The sequence below is a fragment of the Furipterus horrens genome, unplaced genomic scaffold, assembly GCF_987537825.1.
Source record: "Furipterus horrens unplaced genomic scaffold, mFurHor1.1.pri manual_scaffold_3, whole genome shotgun sequence".
In the NCBI taxonomy this organism is placed as follows: domain Eukaryota; kingdom Metazoa; phylum Chordata; class Mammalia; order Chiroptera; family Furipteridae; genus Furipterus; species Furipterus horrens.
In genome coordinates, this window is record NW_028327173.1 from 1,914,987 (window position 1) to 1,933,306 (window position 18,320).

Here is an 18,320-nt window from a genome sequence, read left to right on the forward strand (position 1 = left end):
CGCGCCCTCCATGTTGTCCCCGGCCTGGGGACGGGTGGAATTTTAACAGGTGCTATTTTTTTATTTGCCACTGCACTAGCTTCTGAAAAAAGCTTTTACAAAATCTCCCTCCAGGTTTCTGATCTCAGTGCATTTCCGCATCTGTTTTCTGCACCCCTGGGAGCCCGCGGCTGAGACAGGATGTGGGACCTGACAGGACATTGGGGCGCTGGTGTCCAGCCAGCGGGGACCAGAGACCTGTCTTCGCTGACTTTGTCCACTTTGTCCACTTGTGCGGCATAGTCTCCGTGCCAAAGCTGAGGGACAAGATGCTTTCCTGTCGGCTGTGCTGGGTCTCCGCTCCCCAGGCAGGTGGGAAGCTCCATCCTCCGGACCGTTCTGCATGAAGTGTTCACACGCCATCAGAACACAGGCTGTTCACCCCGGACTGTTTCTGATGGCAGCAAGGGGGCCTCAGACGGCCCGTGAGCGGGGGAAGGGCAGTTGTGGCTTCTGTCCAGCCACACGGAACTGCTGTTTTTGTAGGCCAGACAGCCAGGTGTCGCTCCTGTCCCGATTCACCCAGCGCACGGGCGCAGTGCAAGACTGTGGAGCAGTTGTCAGTGTTTAACAGAAACGGGAAGCTGCCTGTTCAATGCCCAAGGCAAGCGGCTGAATCTGCAGCGTGTGACCGGTTGTTCATGAAAGGCCACGAGGACACACATGTGCTAGTGTGTGCAGACACGTCTGTGCACAGGGTGGCTGCGACTGGATTCCCAAGGATGAATTCTCTAAATCATGCGTTTTATATCACAGTCGGCCCCCCGTATCCGCGGGCTGTGCGCCCGCGGCTCGGACGCAGAGGACCGACGGCGTGCGCGGTTCTCCACCATCTACATCAGGGACTTGAGCATCTTCGGGTTCTGGTCTGGGGGGTGGGGTTCCTGGAACCAGTCTCCTGCGGGTACCGATGTGCGACTATACTTGAAGTTTTTGAAATGAGCATTTATTTCATAATTTTTAATAAAAATTTATTTTTTACATTTTGTACCATCTGAATTTTCACATTTACTGTAGAATCAAAAACTGCAATAAAGGTTTTTTATAAATAGATTAAAAAGTCTGCATTCACTGGAAGTGATGGAAATGTGGATCAAAATAAGGGGCCAGTGAGCTTGCGGAAGCTGACCCGGGTGGTTCCGGTCTCCCCCGAAACCCAGGATGGCCTCGGGCTGAGCCACCTGTGTGTGGACCGTGAGGAAGCTCCCCTCACACGCGGACAGGGACGCCTGCTCGTCTCCCCAGGCCCCGTTCACCGAAGGGCCGCCAAGGTCCTTCTGCTCCGTGACGGCGGGTTTGGGGGATGGCGGTTCCGTGTTCTGTCCCAGAAGTGCAGCTCCTCACGGGGCTTGGCCGCACGCTTTCTTGGTGGCAATGGTCTTAGGGGAGTTAAGATGGACTGTTCCTCTCCACCACAGTGTCAGTGGCCTCGCCGCCCGCCTTGTGACTGCACACGCAGGGCCGCTGTCCCTCCCCCTCTGGGCTCCATGTATGACTGCGTGTCACTTTGCAAAGACCGCCCTTAGAGTGTCTATCCACTGGCAAGAACGCACCACACGGGGCTCCTTGACACCAGGGGACTGGGAGGTGTAGTCTGCCGGGGGTGCTGTGCCCGGTGACACTCAGCACCGTGGAGACAGCTCAGCCCTGGCTGCGTGGCCCTCACTACACATCCCGCCTCCGCAGGGAAACGCATCCTGGCGTACTGTCAACGGTCAGACTCAGCCCCACGGGGCAGGTGGGCAGGGCAGGCATGGCCTGCGTTCGCCAGCCCAAAAGGAGCTGTCCTGCCCTCCAGGGTCTCACTGTGGCTTCATTACAGTCGCCTCTGCCTATGCCCTTGGCCATTGGCCACTGTTTCAGCCTCTAGCCCTCCCCCACCGCAGGGGTCCAGGGGAGGGTCTGAGTGTTCCAACCCTGGAACCCCAGGGCTGGTTCTCCGGGCAGCCAGCCCCCCGAGCCTAGGGTCCCAAAGCCACCTCATCAACATGACAACACTCAAACTCCAGGAGTTTGCAGAGCTGTGAGCGGGAAACTGGGCAGAGATCTCATGAACCACAAGAGGGCCCCTGCCTAGCACACAGGGTGGGGACTGTGCTGGACACGGGAGTCCCGGCGCAGCTCCATCCACAGGAGGGCGGCCGTCCCGCAGGTCCCGGCCGGGGCCCGGCTCTGGGCTGCACTGAAGGCCTGGCCACAGCCTGCTGGGGGGCGCACGGGCTGGCCTGGCCTCGGGGAGGAGGTGTTGCAGGAAGACAGATCTCTGGGTCGGGGCATTCTCGTGCCCCACCACCCAGGTGGCATCCCGTGACTCAGGAGACGATGAGCAGCTCTCGTCTCCGCCTTCAGCTTTAGGCTGTCGAGGCCACTGAGTCTGGAATCCTGGGTAAAACAGGTTCTGTTGTGTACTCCGTCTGCTTCCTTGTTAATGAAGTCTTGAAATGGAGCTGGCCTTGAGGATTAGTGTGTCTGCCTTGCTTCCTTGATAGGGGCTAGCGAAACCAGGAGTTACCCTGGCTGTATTTTACATATTAATGCTACTGTAAGAATTCTTTCACTTGTAAAATTCTCCTGTTGTTGGCTGGAATGTCACACCCCCTGTTCTGGTAGCTTTTGAAATCCTAATAAAAAGAGGATGAGGCTTCCCGCTCTCCGCTGATGGTCAGAGCTGCTGATGGTCAGAGGGAGCCACAGTCCTCCGTTCGTTACTGGCCAATAATCCTGCCGGCCGGATTTATCTCAGCGTCCGAGATCATAAGCAGCACTACAAGGAGGGCAGGGCTTGCTTTCTCCACGAAGCTGCGAAGCATTTTACTTTGTTTATAATTTCTTTTTAAATTGATTTTAGAGAAAGGGAGAGAGAGAAACATCAATTTGTGGTTCCACTTATTCATGAACTTGTTTGTTGATTCATGTTTATGTGCCCTGACTGGGGATCGAACCCGCGAGCTCGGTGTAGCAGGTCGATGCTCTGACCGGCTGAGCTAACGGGCCGGGGCGCTCCCAAACATTTCAGAAAGGAATAGTTTCGGAGACAGGAGACTTCTTAAAATACTTTCAAAATATATATTTTATTTTTTCCCATACATATCTTGCAAAACTTCCAAGATAAACATCAGCTCCGGGTACAGAACGACAGGGGTGCTCTTCACGAGTGGTCACTGAATGGGCCGCAAGGACGATCAGGCCCGGGGTGGAAAAGCAGCCCGGTGCCGTCACAGCTGAAGGGCCTACGCGAGGAGCCTCTTCCCAAACATGTCCTGTTGCAGGGCCTCCGGCTGCCTCCGCACCCCTCACGTCCGTGCAGACAGGAGACAGACGCCCTCGTGCAAACGCAGGAGCGGCTCCCGCCCCAGCCTGGCCCAGGGGTGGGACCTGCCCTGCAAAGCGTGATTGATTACGGACACGTCCTCCCGGGGACACATTTTATACGTCCCATAGTGTGCTGGGATGTCAGCTCTGAACTGCACTAAACATGCAGGGGCCGGCGTGCGCGTTTTACTCCCTACGTTTCTGCATCCTCCTCGTCGTCGTCGTCATCTTTGGCTCTGAAATGCATCTTCCTGAGCTCCCGTCTGCTCACTGGAGGACAAGATGGGGACGCAGGTGGGAGGTCCTTGGGGGGGGGAAGAGAACAGGCTGCTGTCAGCACCCAACGGCCCTGTCTCTGCGCCAGCCCCTGTGTCTGTCCGCAAGACGGGGGACTGGGTCACAGCGCTCACTGCTCTGCAGACGAGGACTAAGTCCGCCTGGAGGGAGAGAGGGAGACGAGCAGGCGCGGGGTGCTGCTCACACACGGACAGGGTTTCCCGGCCCTGCAGGGAGGTCCAGGGACCCAGCCCACGCGCACCCGCATGGAGGGTTGTGGCAGCAGGTCTGAGCGGGGCAGGGACGGGCGGGCATGTCCCACTGACCCACTGTGTCATGGTGTCCTCCCGGGTTAAAACAGTGCCTGGGCATTGACTCTGTGCCGAGGTGGTGCATGCTCGCGGTCGCTGGGAGCGCAGTTGGCTGGGGGCCCCCAGGCGGGGTGAAGGCGCCCCCGGACTTACCTGCATCAGCTCCACGTTGCCGAAGAAGCGGCTCAGCGGCATTGGCTGGTTGCTGTCGTCGTCCAGGAAGACGCTGCCGTCCATGTGGAGTGGTGGTGTCCGGGCCTGCTCCGTCTCCAGCGCTGACACACCCCCCGCGGTGGGGCTGCCGTTCGGTCCCATACCCGGAGGGGCCCCGGGTAGGCCATCTTCAGTCCTTGCCGGGCAAGCGTCACTCACGACTCTGCCGTGACCGAAGGGGAGGCCTGTGGTCTCCGGTGGGGCACAGACGCCGGCTTCTCCCCCGGGGGGCGGCGGGCCTTCGTCAGCCAGCTCCAGGGGCTCATTCTTACACGGGGTCTCTGGGGGCGCCCTGCGCAGAGCAGTGCTCTCGCCTTTGGGGACCAGTTTCTGTAATTCTGATTTCACAAGATGACCCTTGTCACACTTGAACTTCTTGGAAGTTCGCCTGTCCGTGGCTTTGTGCGACGAGGGAGTCTGTCGAGGAAGAACAGCGTCAGGGGGAAGCAGACCCGTCGAGGATTAGGAAGCTCACCTTCCTCACATCCGGAACCCTGGACGTGCCGGAGCCCAGCGTCTGCAGGAGGGTCGGGTCTGGGTCCGGTCACTGCGTGCCACCCAAGGGACAGCTGGGAAAGAACCTAGACACCCCTCCTGCCAACGCCACTCCCACAGCTGCCGTGTGCCCTAGGCTGTCGATTTCCTGCGGCAGGAAGCACGCACCGACAAACTACAAACTTGTCACAGGAGAACCCAGTGTCACTCATTTCTGTGTGAAGGCCGGGGCACAGTGCACGGCCAGCGTGTCACACTGACGCCGCCCCATGGGGCTACACTCGGGGGGTGGGACTCTGCTAGTTGCTGGTGTCAAACCACGCACCTGCCTCGCTGAGGCCGGCTGACCTGCCGCAGCTCGGGGACGGGGGTGGCTCCGCAGCCAGCTGCCCTGGGGGAAGGGGCCCGGGGCGGCGCTCCTGCCCACTCTGCCTTTCTCCCGAAGCCCTCAGGGGTGGGCAGACCCTCGGACGCAGAGCCGCAGGCCCGGGATGTGCCGGCATTCTCATCTCCGCCCCCTCCCGCTCAGATGACCGGTGTGAGGACGGGGACCCCGAGTCCAGATGCTGGCGTCTTTGGTGAGAGGCTCACCTGACATGCTGCCCTGGCGGATGAGGCGACCCCGGCTTCCTGGGCAGAGGCCACCCTGGCCAAGCAGCTCCGGGCTCTCAGGCGCGCCGAGCTCCGCACGTGCCCTGCGAGCTGGACCAGAGGCAACGGTGTGAGGCGCTGCTCCCCCAAATCTGGGAGCAGAGGCGGGACTTCCTTGCCAGGGAGGACCCCGGGGCCGGCCCCTCCCGCTGCCCGCGCTTCCACCGTCATCATGGAAGGACGCCTGCGGCCCAGGTGGGCAAGTCAAACAGAGCTCCGCGTTTTAGCTGCGAGACCTACTCTCCCCACTGTCTTGGGAGCGTGGCGTGACGCTTGCCCTTACTGCGCGTCTCTAGGCCCCCCCGCTCAAAAGGTAATGGTTCCGAGTGAGCGGCACACAGCCTTCCTCAGAAGGTCCTCACCCTTCCGTGTGACGTCCATGTTCCAGATGGGTAACGTGAATAAATAAGCCGGGCCACCGTCCCCTGCCCCGGAACTCCCTCCCTGAAACTACAGGTAGTCAGCCCAATTCCATTAAAGTCCCTGGCGTCTGTCTGATGACCTGTAATGGAGAAACTGGTCCACCTCCATTTTACTCTGAGGGCTAGGGAAAGCCTTCTAGTAACAAGAAAGGAGTTAATGAAGCTATAAAACTTAAGGTAGTTTTATTCAGGAATAACCGTGGGGTTTTGGACAAGGAGCTCGCGTGCAGGCTGCCCTCGGCTGTCCTGGTGTCGGACAACCAGGGGGCCCCCGTCCAGCCTGAGCAGCGGGCCCGGGACAACAGGCAGCGGAGCCGCAGACTGGACTGGAGTTTCTGCAGCTTCTTCTGCGAGTTTCTTTTTCCATTCCAGGGGGGGTGTCACACACATGCAGGAAAGAATAGCGGGCAGTAACAGAGAAGGGAGCAATAAAGGGACATTGTAGGGGACAGGCCCTGAACTGGGAACCCACAAGGGGACAGAGGAAGGCCACACGTGCCCAGGAAAAGGTCAGAAAGGAAGGAGGCAGCTTTAGGCACAGCTGGGGGGCCCTCGGGGGTCAGACACCATCAGAGGCAAAGGGGACTGGATTGATCTGTAGAGCACGTTATGCCTCAGGCCGTTGCTGGAAACAACTGGGCAACCAGCTGGCAATTAGTGGGGTTTCCCAGCTGGGGGTGGCCAGGGCGAGGGGGAGACGCTGTCCTCCCAGGGTGACTGTGGGCATACCCACCCTCCCGGTGGGAGGGGACCCAGACCCTAACAGAATGACCCACTGAGTCGCTGAACAAATAAACAGTGTATTAACAAGAACAAGCCCTGGGGTAGGCCTGCGAGACAACGTATTATCTAAAATGTCCAGTTTCAACAAAAACCCATGGCACATACAAGGAGACGCCAGGGCAGACCCCACGCTGGAGAAAAGCAGACAATACCGCCTGTGACAGTGCCCGGGTCTTGGGTTCATCAGAACAAGTGTGTACAGCAGCCCTTATAAACATGTAAAAACGAGATAACGCACTGATTCAAAAAGTAAGGCTGGATGACCATGATGTTGCATCAAACAGGAAATATCAACACAACAGTTACTATGAAACCAAGGCAAACGCAGGTCCGCAGGTGGAAAGGACGCCGGACACCACACCCACGGAGGAGGGCACGGAGCGGGCGTGGGGCGGCCGGAGCAGAGGCAGCGGACCAGGAGGCAGAGCCACGGCCGCGCAGCCCAAGAGCAGAGCTACGGGGTCAGAGCAGCGCTGCCCGGCCCCGAGCGAACGCGTCTGCGTGCACCGGGAGCTCCAGAACGAAGGGACAGAGGCGCCGAAACAACGGGGGAAAGCCCCCGATTCCCGGACCACCGCCCTGGCACAGCCCGGGATCTCCAAGCCCCGAGCTCCGGGTCCGGAAAAGTCGAGGCGCCCGGCGCACGCGCAGCGAGTCCAAGACGGGCAGAGGGTCTCGAAGGCGGAGAGGGGGCAAGGGCTCCTTACCCACGGGGGAGCGAGAAAGAAGCCGCCGACCGGCCAGCGGAGACCGCGGAGGCCCGACCACGGCGGGGCGCTCACGGATGCGCGAGGTTCTCAACCAACCAACACACACTCCACCCAGAGTCCTGCCGTCGGCAAAGCTGTCCTTCCGAAGTGGAGGCGCGGTGGCCACTCGGACAGGCAGGACCCGGGGACCAGCCCACGAGAAACACGACCGGAAGCCCCGGAGGCGGAACCCAGCGACCCGGCGGCAGGTCCCGCCCAACGGCAGAGCGCGCGCGCCGGGGAGTGGCGAGTGCGACGTGCGCGCACGGAAGGCGGCTACGCGGCACGGGACTCCTCCCCTTCATGACCCCAACAGCGGGCCGCAGGTCACACGGCCACCGCTTACCGAGTGCCGGGAGCTAGCTGGTGCGCCGCACCCTTGCCCTTCTGGGGGTACCCCGCATCACCCCACTTTGCCCGTGGCGTGGCCGGAGCCAGGCTGAGGTCGGCCGGAGAGACCTGTGACTGGGGGCGTGGCCTGAAGCCCCTTCCCGGGGCCAAGGTCTGGAAGCCTCAGTTCCGGAGGCGTGGCTCAAAGGCCCCCCCCATGGGCGTGGTCCGGGAGCAATCTTCCCGGAGGCGTGTTCTGAAAGACCCCCTTCCCGTGGGCGTGGCCTGGGAGCCCCCTCCAATGGGCGAGGCCTGATACCCTTTCCTGTGGGCGTGGCCTGGGAGCCCCCTCCAACGGGCGAGGCCTGATACCCTTTCCGTGGGCGTGGCCTGGGAGCCCCCTCCAAGGGGGAGGCCTGATACCCTTTCCTGTGGGCGTGGCCAGGGAGCCCCCCTCCAAGGGGCGTGGCCCAAGAGCTTACGGGGATATGGCCCTAGCAGAGGTTGCCCTTTGGCTCGAGGCGTCCCTCCTCAGCCCCCTAGGCAACCTGCGTCCAGAGTTCCCGCCTCTCCCCACCCTGCTCCCGCCTTGGCCCCCTCACCTTCCGGCTCCTCATGAGTGTAAGAGGCGCACTGCTGCCCCAAGCAACGACGCCAGGCCCCCTCTCGCTCGGGCCTAACGTTTCACAGCGTCGCCGCAAACCACTGGCTCCTAGCCCGCGCTACGGCGTCTGACGTCACCAGAGACTTGACCAATCACATCCGGAGTCTTCCGGCACGTGACCCAACGAAGCGCGCACTTTATGCGGCGGGCTGGCGGCGGCCATGTTTGTGAGGGGCACTTCGGTGGCTGCCGCTGCAGCAGCCACGTTTAAGAGGGGCGGGCGCCATGTTTGTGACGGCACGGCCGAGTGTCCGGAGGCGGGCGTGCGTTGGCGTGGTGGGCTCTCCGGCCTCCGCTTCGTGAGCGCTGTGCGCGGTGCTGGCAGCAGCCTGGCCATGTGGCGCAGCCGGAGCCGCCTTCCCTCGTAGGCGGGCGGGGGAGCCTGGCGTGGCTCTGCATCTCTTGCTGGTGGACCTCCGCCAGAGGGGCTCATCGCCCTGTGCCCTGGGCCGGGCTGCGCCCCACGCCGCGGGCAGCCGAGCTGTCGGTGGGCCCTGGCGGAGGACCCCCGCGTGGCTTTTCTTACCCGCTCGGCCCGGTTTAGCGTCCCCGAAGGTCTGAGGCATAGGCGTGCGAGGCCGCTTCTCGGAGTGGAAAGAGGCTCCGTTTATGTGACGCTTTACAGGACGGGGCCTGACCCCCTCCCCCTGCCTCCGCGACACCGGGTCACAGGGGGCCTCCCGGGCACCGGGCCGCCGCGCCTCAGCCTCGGACCCCGGGGCGCCGGCTCCCGGGCTCGAGGACGCGCCCCTGCGGGCCGAGGGACACCCCGCCCCGCGACCACAGGCAGGCAGGCCCGGGCGGCTGCGCTCCGGAACCAGCGCGCGCTTTGCACACCGATGAGCGCGGCGCCGCCTTTTCTCTGACTTCCGCGCGGGCGAGAACGTTTTCCACCCGGCGGCGGTGTCGGGGGCGTCGGGCCTCCGGTCCGCGCCGTGCGCCTCGGCCCCGTGGCGCGCCCAGGGGACCCTCCGCGCTCGTTCCGCGCGGCCGCGGTGGTGCGCCGTCTCCTTCGACGGCGCTGACGGTCTCTGCTGGTCCGGAGCCGCTCCCTCCACGACGCCTCTCTCTAGAGCGCGAGCAGCGAGGGCACTCGGTCTGCCGGCGCCTCTGCGCGCCACGCGGTCCCGGCCCTTCCGTGGGAGGCCGCGCGGGGCTGCCTTCGGCGCTGCGCGAGCAACGGTGCGGTGTGCGCACACACCCGCGCGGCCAGCCCGCCCTCCCGGGCCTGCGCCTCTCCCGCGTCGCCTCCCCTGGTGGCCGCGGCAGGAGCGCCATCCGAAAAGGAACCCATGCGCGGCCAGCCTGAAGGAGAAAAGCAAAGCCACGCCGCACTGAACGCCTGCCCCGGCCCGGGCTCGGGAAACCGCCGCCCTGATCAGCTGGGGGGGCGGGTTCAGCGGGGACCCTTCAGAGCCCCGCGTTCTCAGAGCCCGGCTGTCGGACCGCCACCAGGCAGCTGCGGGCTCGGCGGCCGTTCACGGCGGTGTCGCGGGACAGGAACGCCGCTGTCCTTGAGCGGACCTTCCCGGCCGCCCGGAGCCCGACATCCTGAGCGGTGCCTGGTCTCTGTTCACAAAGACGCGCTGCCCCCCGCTCACCCCGCTTCCCACCCCAGTGACGTGAGTGGTGTTTGCGGCCACCGAGGTCCGGCACCCAGGTCCACGCTGGATCTCTCCCCCCACCCCCCCATCCAATCAACAGCCATTGCTGCTGAGTCTCCTCTGGCTCGCGGTGTCCGTGGCAGCTGGGCGGGCACATCAGTGGTGGCCTGGCCCCTGCTGAAGCCCCCTGGGGATCACCACTGCCTCCAGGGGCAAGACCAGCCATTGCAGTACGACCTGTAAGGCCCAGCACGGTGCCTGACACGCAGCAGGTGCGCCATGAGAGTGCTGAATGAACACAGAGAAGTCCCCATGTGGTGGCCCCCCACCCCTGCCCCGCCACTGTGGGTTGATCACACGTGCTCACGTTTCAGCAAATTCACGATCGGCAGAAGGTTATTATCACGGTCAGACTCACAGGCTGCGGGGACGGTGGACAGTGGCCTGAGAGCATTATCCCGAGCTCACGGCTCCCCGTGGCCTCTTGGCCCCATCGCAGGTAACTCGGAGGGTGGCGCACTAGAAATTCTTGGTACTGTTTTTCCTTGTTTACTTGCCTTTCCGTCCTTGGCTTCTGCCTCTTATCTGCAGTGAATTGTGTGTGTTCTAAACATCTCGTCGTGCTTCCGCTTTTGCTGATGGCAGCTCACGGTCATTTTGGCAAAGCAGCCAGGGTGTGAGCGTGGACAGAGGAAAATCCTTAGCCGGCCTTCACATCTCACCGACACTGGACCGGTAGGAACACGCCAGGATTAGCCAGAAATTGTCTCCTGACTCCTCAGCACGTGGAAAATGTCATTGTCCTTTTGTTTATTCATCAAACATGTCTTGGATGGTCAGACGGTGCCCGAGAAGCGAGCACAGGCGCACTGCTGGGCAGCTGAACTTGGGGACGACCGTCATCTCAGTTCCCACATGAATGCCACCCCCTTGGGGGTATTGACAAGGCCACACTCAGCTGGAACGTCGAGGCCGTGAGCTCCACGTCACTCTGGCGCGGGATCCTGCCCCCCCCCAGCCTGTGGCTGCGTGGCGTGGACCCACTCATGGCTCACGCTGCGGGGCGACCATCCTTCCAAAGGCCTTTGACTAAGGAGCCTGGGATGCACAAAGCCTGGCAGAGGCTACATTTCCGGCTCAGGGGAGGACACGCTTCCTGAGCACCTCTGGGCAGGCAGGGGAGCCTCAGGGATGCAGGGCCCTGTTTTGAGAGCTCTTGGCCCTCCAGCAAGGGGGGAGGTGGCAGAAACGGGCTCACGGTCCCAGCAGACCAGGGGTGAGGTGTGACCTGAGGATCCGTCACTCAGAGCAGATTTATTTTGCCCCCCACTCCCGCCAGCGTCTGTGTGCTCTCCCCGCTTGTGGCTCATCCGGTTAAACACCAGTGGACACTTTAGGGACGGCAGCCAAAGCAATGAGTGTTACTCACCAACGTGATGATCGCTGACTGGTGGCTGTTTCCCCTCGTGGCCGTGGGATGGCATGGGCTCTGTGCGCAGAAACAGTATGTTACAGAAACGGGGGAGTCCAAAAATCCCCGGAGGTTGCGGCTGGGGATGGGGAGAAGGAAGCAGCTTTCAGGATGCCTCCACTGGTGTCTGTCATTACGCAGAATTGCTTGGATGCTTCCAAGGCCTCAGGTGGATGGGAGGAGTCTTGAACCAGGGGACGGTTTGGAAAGCACACAGAGCCTGCGTGGGGTTCTGTGAATGGTCAGAACTGTTGGCAACGCCCACTGCGTCAGAGGACGCAGTCAGGGATATATAGGCAGCTGCAAACATTTTAGGGGGACGGTGCGCTCTGGGGCTGTCTCCCTCGCTGGCGGGTGTTCGCAGGGGTGCTCTGGAGAAGGAGAGGAGATCCACGCGGTTTACGGAAAGAAGACAGTTTGCAAGGAGGCTGAGAATCCCGGCGGTTTTGTATTGAGAGCTGGAGGGCACCACAGCACAGAAAGGACCTCCCCAATCAGAACTGAGTGATTGGCAGCTGCTGGTAAAGCTGAGCTGTGCCTGGGAAGTAGGGAAACGGTGTTTCTGACCTTCCTGAGACTGGCCAGGTCTGGGAGGGGGAGGCAAGGATATGTGTAACTGTTAAATAAACAATTTTCTTTTCACTCAACTGAAGCATTAAGAGTTGTAGTTTTGGCGGCGGGCAATCGGACCCCTAAGTAAAGAGCCCGTGGGTTTGTGTCAAGTGGAGCAGCCCAGGGGTTCTGTAACAGCTGTTTCCCCTCGTGGCCGTGGGACGGCTCGGGCTCTGTGCGCAGAATCAGTACAGCCTGGGGACTGTCTGCGTTCAAGGCGCTGCCTTCGTCAGAACCCTGGACAGGGTAGGACCTGCCACCACTGGCGCCGGGGACGGCACAGTCATGGCCGTGCCACGTCGCACTGATGTCACTCAGGACCTACCCCCAGTGAGCACCTGGGACAGCCGACCTCAAGTCTCAGCCCACCTCCGCCTGTGGCCGCACAGAGTGGGATGTCATCGATTTTAAGTCAGAGTCCCACGCGGGCGGCGCAGGCGGTACATGGCGCCGGCATGCGCCCCGGCTGTCAGTCGGCGGGGAGGGCCCGTGAGGGCAGCTTAGGCAGCCGGCAGCGCCCACGGACCCACAGCGAGTTCCTCCCGGCAGCCTCGGCCACATGGAAGACGAGCCATTAAAACGCTCACCTTGGGGACGTGAGGCTAGAGAGACTGGCAGCAGTGGCGTTGGCTTTGGGGAAACGAGGTGCGGTCAGGGGAACCCCCATTTCAGAACCATGTGGCTGGCCTCAGGGCAGAGCGAGTGAGGGTATTCAAGGGGGCGGGTGATTAACGCACACACGTGTGAGTGACACGCGTCTGCAGGTCGGCGGGGGAGGGCTGCTCTAAGTGAACGGGGGTCATAAGGGGTGCTGGGGTCTGCCCTGCCCCGTGGGCACTGAGGGCAGCGTGGCCCAGGCGTGACCCCGCTCAGTCAGCTGGCTCGTTGGCACGGGATGTCCCCGACATTCTTGAGGGGCATCTGTCTGCTCAGGTCCCTGCGGCTGGCATCCCCATCACGCTATGTACTAAGAACGCAGCGCAGACTCAGGTTGAAGACGCTAAATGCTGGGAAAAAGGCACCGTGTGTAAATGCAAGTGGCCCACGCAGGATTACCTGGGTCCCTTCACAGCAGCTCACAGGTGGGAGCTAATTCCGGGAAAAGAACCTGGTTTCTAGGGGGTGCCTTTGCCGAGCCTGCTCGCTGCCCGTGCTCCCCCGGCTGCTGGGTGAGGTGCTCACCGTGGGTGTTTTGCTCCGGTGCCAGCGCCCGGCCGCCTTCTCTCCAAAGCCGGCGCTGCTATCTGTCTCCACACAGGGCCCTCGGTTCGTGGGGTGTGGCTCGGGGACAGCAGTGGCTGACAGCCTCGTTGAGGGTGTGTGATGGACCCGGCGGGAGTTCTGGACATTTCCAAGTTCACGCAGTCAGCATGAACTCAGAGGTGAAAGGTGAGACGCCATTTCCCCTTGGATATGTCCCAGACCCAGACTCAAACCTGATCAGGACGTTGGGGAGAGATTCGTGCTCAGTCTCCCCCACTCTCCCCCACTCTCTCCCCCTCTCCCCCCTCTCTCCCCCTCTCTCCTTCTCTCTCACCCCCTCTCTCTCTCACACACACACACGCACGCACGCACACACATGCAGTGAGAGTCCACAATAACTACAGAGCACACGGTCCGCACGAGACTTCTCTTCATGTGCAAGTTCAGGGCCTCCCAGGGCCACCCTCAGTTTGCGGACTCCCAGGAAGAACTCCCAGAGCCCGCCGGGAGCGGCCTCCTCGTGGGTCTGGCTTCTTGCAGGGCGAGGCTGCAGCGTCAACCAGCCAGAGGAAGAGGTGCAGGCGCAGTCCGGGAAAGGCGCCCAGCGCGGAGCCTCCGGGGCCCCTCCCCAGGGGCCAGCGCACGGTGCTCTCGGCGCCCGCCTGTGACAACATGGGAGGCGGACTGCTGACCAGAGCACCTCCTGAGCCTCAGTGCCCCAAGTTCTTGCTAGGCAGGGCTCCATTACAGAGGCATGTTGGGTGATTGATCGATTGATGGTTGATTGATTAGTGATCAATTGCCCGCACCGTTGAGCTCGGTCTCCAGGTGACTGATAGCCTTGACCCAGTGCCCCAGGCTGACTCACGAGGTCAGTCTTTCTGGCCTGGCCACCCCTCCCTCCGGCCGCAGGTGTGGCATCTCCCACCTGACAGCACATTCCTGGGCTCCGCAGGGTGACCCAAGGTGCCGGGACAACAAAGACACCCTACCAGGCAGGACATCTTAGAGGGGACAAAGGCCAGATGAAATTTTTGCAGCGCCCCTCCCCCACACAGAGAGGGTCTGGAGCCCCCACTTCCCGGGCTGGTTGGAATGTTCTCTCTTTTCCCTGCCGTTGAATTCCGTGGGGCTAATGTCTGCTGTGTGCACAAAAGCAAAAGCTTTACAGAACATTCTTCCTCTCAGGGAAAAAATAGGCGCCCTGCCTTTTTCTCAGTGAGACAGAAATGTTCTTTTGAATAATTTTTTAATTTGCTAACATTTTTTTTTGCTTCTATTGCTGTGAGGATGCAGTCTTCCAGGGAAGAGGCCGCGGATGACGATGTTTTAATATTTGCGCTGCTCAGAAGCGAGGCCGGAGATGGCCCAGGGCCCACCGTAGAGCGGGGGCTCGTCTCACCATGATGACGAAAACGGGTCCCCAGCCTTGTCCTTCCCCAGGACCACAGGGCCCCAGGCGAGGCTCCTCCCTCTGGCCTCACCCAGAATGAGCCCTGGCCACTTGTCCAGACCCGAGGCCAGCCTTGCCTGTCTAGTGAGAAATTAATGGTCTGTGACCCTGAAGAAGTGCTGCTGTTCTTAGTGTTCGTTTATTAGCTGGAGTTTTAAGGTATTTCAAGGCCGGTAAAGTTCCCATGGTTCCGGGCATGGCCGCCCCTGAATCGGGGCCGAGCGCTCCATCCAAATGGTGGTGTTTTCAGCTCCAGGGGCTCCGCGGGGCTTCCTCCAGCAATTGCTCTGTAAACCTTGCTGCCAGGATGCTGAGCGTCAGGTCCCTCAGACTTTGCTCCTGAGGTCCGGGGTCCATCTCCTCCCGAGCCCTCCCACCACCCTGGCTCTGATCTAAGCCTCTTCGGTGAGTCAGTCCATCTGATGATCACAACCGCCTCCCGAGACAGCTTTTCTCGCTGCCCCGTGCGCACCTGGGGAGGCGAGGCACGAGACGGACGGGCTCGCCCAAGGGGCTGGGAGCATTGGGACCTGGACCTAGTTGCCCTCACCTCACCACCACGTGGTCTCTGCCGGGCAGCGGCCCCTGCCCCCATGGAGGGGGCTTGGGTGCTGAGCACGGGCTGCGTGTGGGAGACCAGCTGGAAAGCCGGGCCCTCGGCCTCCTCAGCCAACAGTCTGGTGTCCCGGGTCCCTGACACCAGGGGGCAGGATGAGACAGGAAACGGCAGCCGGCAGCTGGGCAGTGTCCCCAAGGCCAGCGCAGGCGGGTCCTGCTCTCTGGGCAAGTGAGGGGCCGGGAAAGTGGCCCCTTTCCTGACGCCCTCGGGCATCCTCTGCTGGGAGGGGGTGGCAGGAGCAGCAGCCGTTTCTTTAGAATGTGGATTTTCAGCTTCCGGGGTCCCCAGCACCTTGGAGAGTGCCGGGAAATGACACTGGGGTGTTAACAAGGAGTCAGCCAGAGCCCTGGGAGCCCCACCAGTTCTTGCTGGGGGTTCCTGGTGAGGGGGGGCTGTGTTTCTGCTGCCCAGAGGCTCACCCCCCACCTTTGCTGGTCTCTTCCTGCCCAAGCTCCTCCCGGTGCAGTATCCCCTCTGGGAGTCCTTCAGGCAGCGCTCCTGGCGCAGACCATCCCGTGGGGTGGGGGTGGGGGGACAGCTGGGCTCCCAGGTCCACGGGCCTCTTGCTGCTGGGACCCAGGAGGCCCCGTGAGGACTTGGGACTCAGGTTAAGGTTCGCCTGACTTTCTGTCCCTCTCCTGAAAGCACACTTGCAGGGACTTATTCTAGAAAATACCTGTTCTTCTGGGAGGCCACCAGTGACTCCTGCCAGGGAGACAGGGGTCTGCTTGTCCCAACCCCTCACTCACGGGGGGAAGCAGAGGAGGCCCAGGTGAGCCAGGCCCTCACCAGGCCCGGAGTCCACTGCCTGGCTGGCCCCTGGGTGTGTCTGTGTGTCCGTCCGTCCGTCTCCCTGTGGGGGACGATGGTCTTCTTCTCCCCAACTTTCCCTTTCTCTCCTTTCAAACCTCATTCCTTCCTCTGCTTCTGTTGGGGCATCTGAGCCCCAGCCCAGCGGGAGGGAATCCCAGCCCAGATGTGTTGCTGTGTTGGCCCCTTGGGGGCCGGGGTGGGGCTAAGGGGCTCCCCGGAGAGGGCAGTCATGACTTAACAGGGACAGTCCCCGCAAAGGTCTGCCTTGAGTGCTGTGGGCACCCTCCTCGTGTGTGCCTGCAAAGTCCCTTCGACAGGTATGGCGACACATTCACAGGTGCCGGGCACTGGGACCAGGACCGCATTCAGCTGACCACAGCCGCTGCGGCCTCTGCTGAAGCAGTGCCCGTGGCCTTGGGGTGCAGAGAGTGGGGAGCGGGGAGGACCTGGGCTCTGGGCCACTGAGCAGACGTGGGGCCCGCCCTCCCCAGGCTGGGGCCCGCCCTCCGCAAACATGGTGCGTGGTTCAGCACTGTTCGCGGAGGGAGATGGAAATCGCGTGGGGTTCGAAAGCTTTTGCCCTCAGCGCCTGGCGGGGACAGATGGGCCGCCTTACAGAAGGCTCATTGAATGTGAATGTGATGCTGGTTTCCAGTTATTAAATATGTTCCCACCAGCAACGCTCTCTGGGTGCCTCCGGGAGGTCTCGGCCAGCACGCTGGGCGAAACCCACCTCCAGCCTCACCAACGACGTGCAGACAGCAGACGCCTGCCGGGCTCTCCGGTCATCCTCGGCCTGTGGACACCTCCATGTCCCAGGGCGGCCCTCCGTGGCTCCTGGCCCCTCGCAGGTGCTCACCGAGTGGAAGGGACAGAAACAGGGATTTTGCTTTGCTCCGTGGGGTCCCTGCCCAGACACTTGGAGCTAATTGTGAGGCCCTGCTCTGCGAAGCACCGGGCATTTACTGCCACCATTTCTCATCTCTTCTTTTCCTAGCTGGCCAGCCTTCCTCCTGCGTTCACGGGTGGCATGTCTCACTGAACTGTGTGTGTTTCAGGTGACGGGACACGGACTGTGGGGTGTGAGGTCCCGGCCTTGGATCCCCGTGGCAGCCGGCTGAGGCTCTCTGTTCTTCCCGGTCACACCACCTGCAGAACGCGGCGAGAGGCTGCATCAGGGGAAACGCGGGGACAGAGAGGAGAGGGCAAATGCATTGGAAAGGCCAGTGCGTCTCTCTGGCAAAGGCCTGAGGGAGGAAAGGAGAAGAGAGAGAGGGCGGATGCAGGGTGAACAGGTGTCAGGCAGAGTTTCTGGAACTTTCCCCATGAGAGGCTATGGGACAGATGGAGAAGCAAGAGGGTAGGGACGGGGAAGGAGGCCTCGCAAAGCCTGGCCACAGAGCGACTGTCCTCCTCCAGATGTCATTTCCTCCCGAGCTTGGACCCGGGGTCCCCCCGGATAGCTGGGTACCCTTGGAAAGTGGTAGAATCATTTGTGTAAGAGACAGAGGCGCGATATACAGAGACATTATACCAACCAGAGAAATGCATCTGGCTTGACAACACCATCGTATGGGGACCCCAGTCTGGGTTGTCCCTCCTCGCATGCAACATGGGCGCTTGGTGAAGAAACGTCACCCCCCACTCCCTGGGGAGTGACAGCAGATTTGACGGGGTGTCGGCTCAGAAGAAGCCAGGGCTGACTCTCAGCTCCCAGCCGCGCGGCACAGAGCCTGGGTGACTTCTCCGTCTCCGCCTTTGTCTCCTTTGTGGGGACAGATAATGAAGAGTTGGTGTAGCTCAGCCCCCGCAGGTAAACGCACCCCGTTTTTACGCATCTTTACTGTAAATTGCTGGAACCGCCATGGGACTCGGGCAGTCACAGCAGAGATAGCCAGCTCTCCGCAAAGCCCTCGCGCCTCCTTCCAGCTGGGCGCTGTGGCCGGGAGCCGGTTGCTCTGGGGGACTCCCCTCTTCTCCCCGGGCACCACCGCCTCCGTCAGCCCTGCCTGGTCCTTCTGCACGTCCTGTCCTTCAACAAGTGACCAGGCTGGCCGCGCTGATGGCTGGCATGGCCCCTGGGCCCCACGGGGACAGAGGTTTTGGGTCACCACGTCCAAGCACCGAGGGGCTGCTCAGGCGTGGCTGCTGGCCCGGGGCTGAGTCCCGGAACCCCCCTCACACCCAGTTGCTGACTTGGTCTTTCTGCTTATGACTTACGCCCGGAGCACCCACTCCCACGCCCACGGGCCTGAGTCCCAGCCGGGAGTCCCCCGAGGCGGCGGGGCTGCGTTGGGCCG

At 61.8% G+C, this 18,320-nt stretch overlaps 1 protein-coding gene and 1 long non-coding RNA gene across 2 annotated transcripts; one reads left to right on the plus strand and one right to left on the minus strand.

The window, feature by feature from the left end:
• Position 1: 1 nt before the first annotated feature.
• Positions 2 to 1,027, plus strand: LOC150014092 (uncharacterized). Its single transcript, XR_016509615.1, has 2 exons — positions 2 to 351; positions 526 to 1,027. It is a non-coding gene; the product is annotated as an uncharacterized LOC150014092 (long non-coding RNA).
• Positions 1,028 to 3,100: 2,073 nt separating this feature from the next.
• Positions 3,101 to 8,329, minus strand: CUNH1orf174 (chromosome unknown C1orf174 homolog). The gene is made up of 4 exons (XM_090268489.1): positions 8,184 to 8,329; positions 5,238 to 5,348; positions 4,092 to 4,568; positions 3,101 to 3,655 (listed from the first exon to the last, which is right to left on the minus strand). The coding sequence occupies exons 1-4, from the start codon at positions 8,196 to 8,198 to the stop codon at positions 3,545 to 3,547; spliced, it is 714 nt and encodes a 237-aa protein (XP_090124615.1). The 5' UTR covers positions 8,199 to 8,329; the 3' UTR covers positions 3,101 to 3,544.
• Between the last annotated feature and the right edge of the window lie 9,991 nt (positions 8,330 to 18,320).

What these genes read in the sequence shown, in the direction of transcription:
- CUNH1orf174 (XM_090268489.1), bottom strand. An exon ending in CCGCCAGGGCAGCATGTCAG is followed by an intron (nt 4,569 to 5,237) that starts GTGAGCCTCTCA and finishes CTTCCTCGACAG; the next exon opens with ACTCCCTCGTCGCACAAAGC. An exon ending in GCAACGTGGAGCTGATGCAG is followed by an intron (nt 3,656 to 4,091) that starts GTAAGTCCGGGG and finishes CCCCCCCCCAAG; the next exon opens with GACCTCCCACCTGCGTCCCC.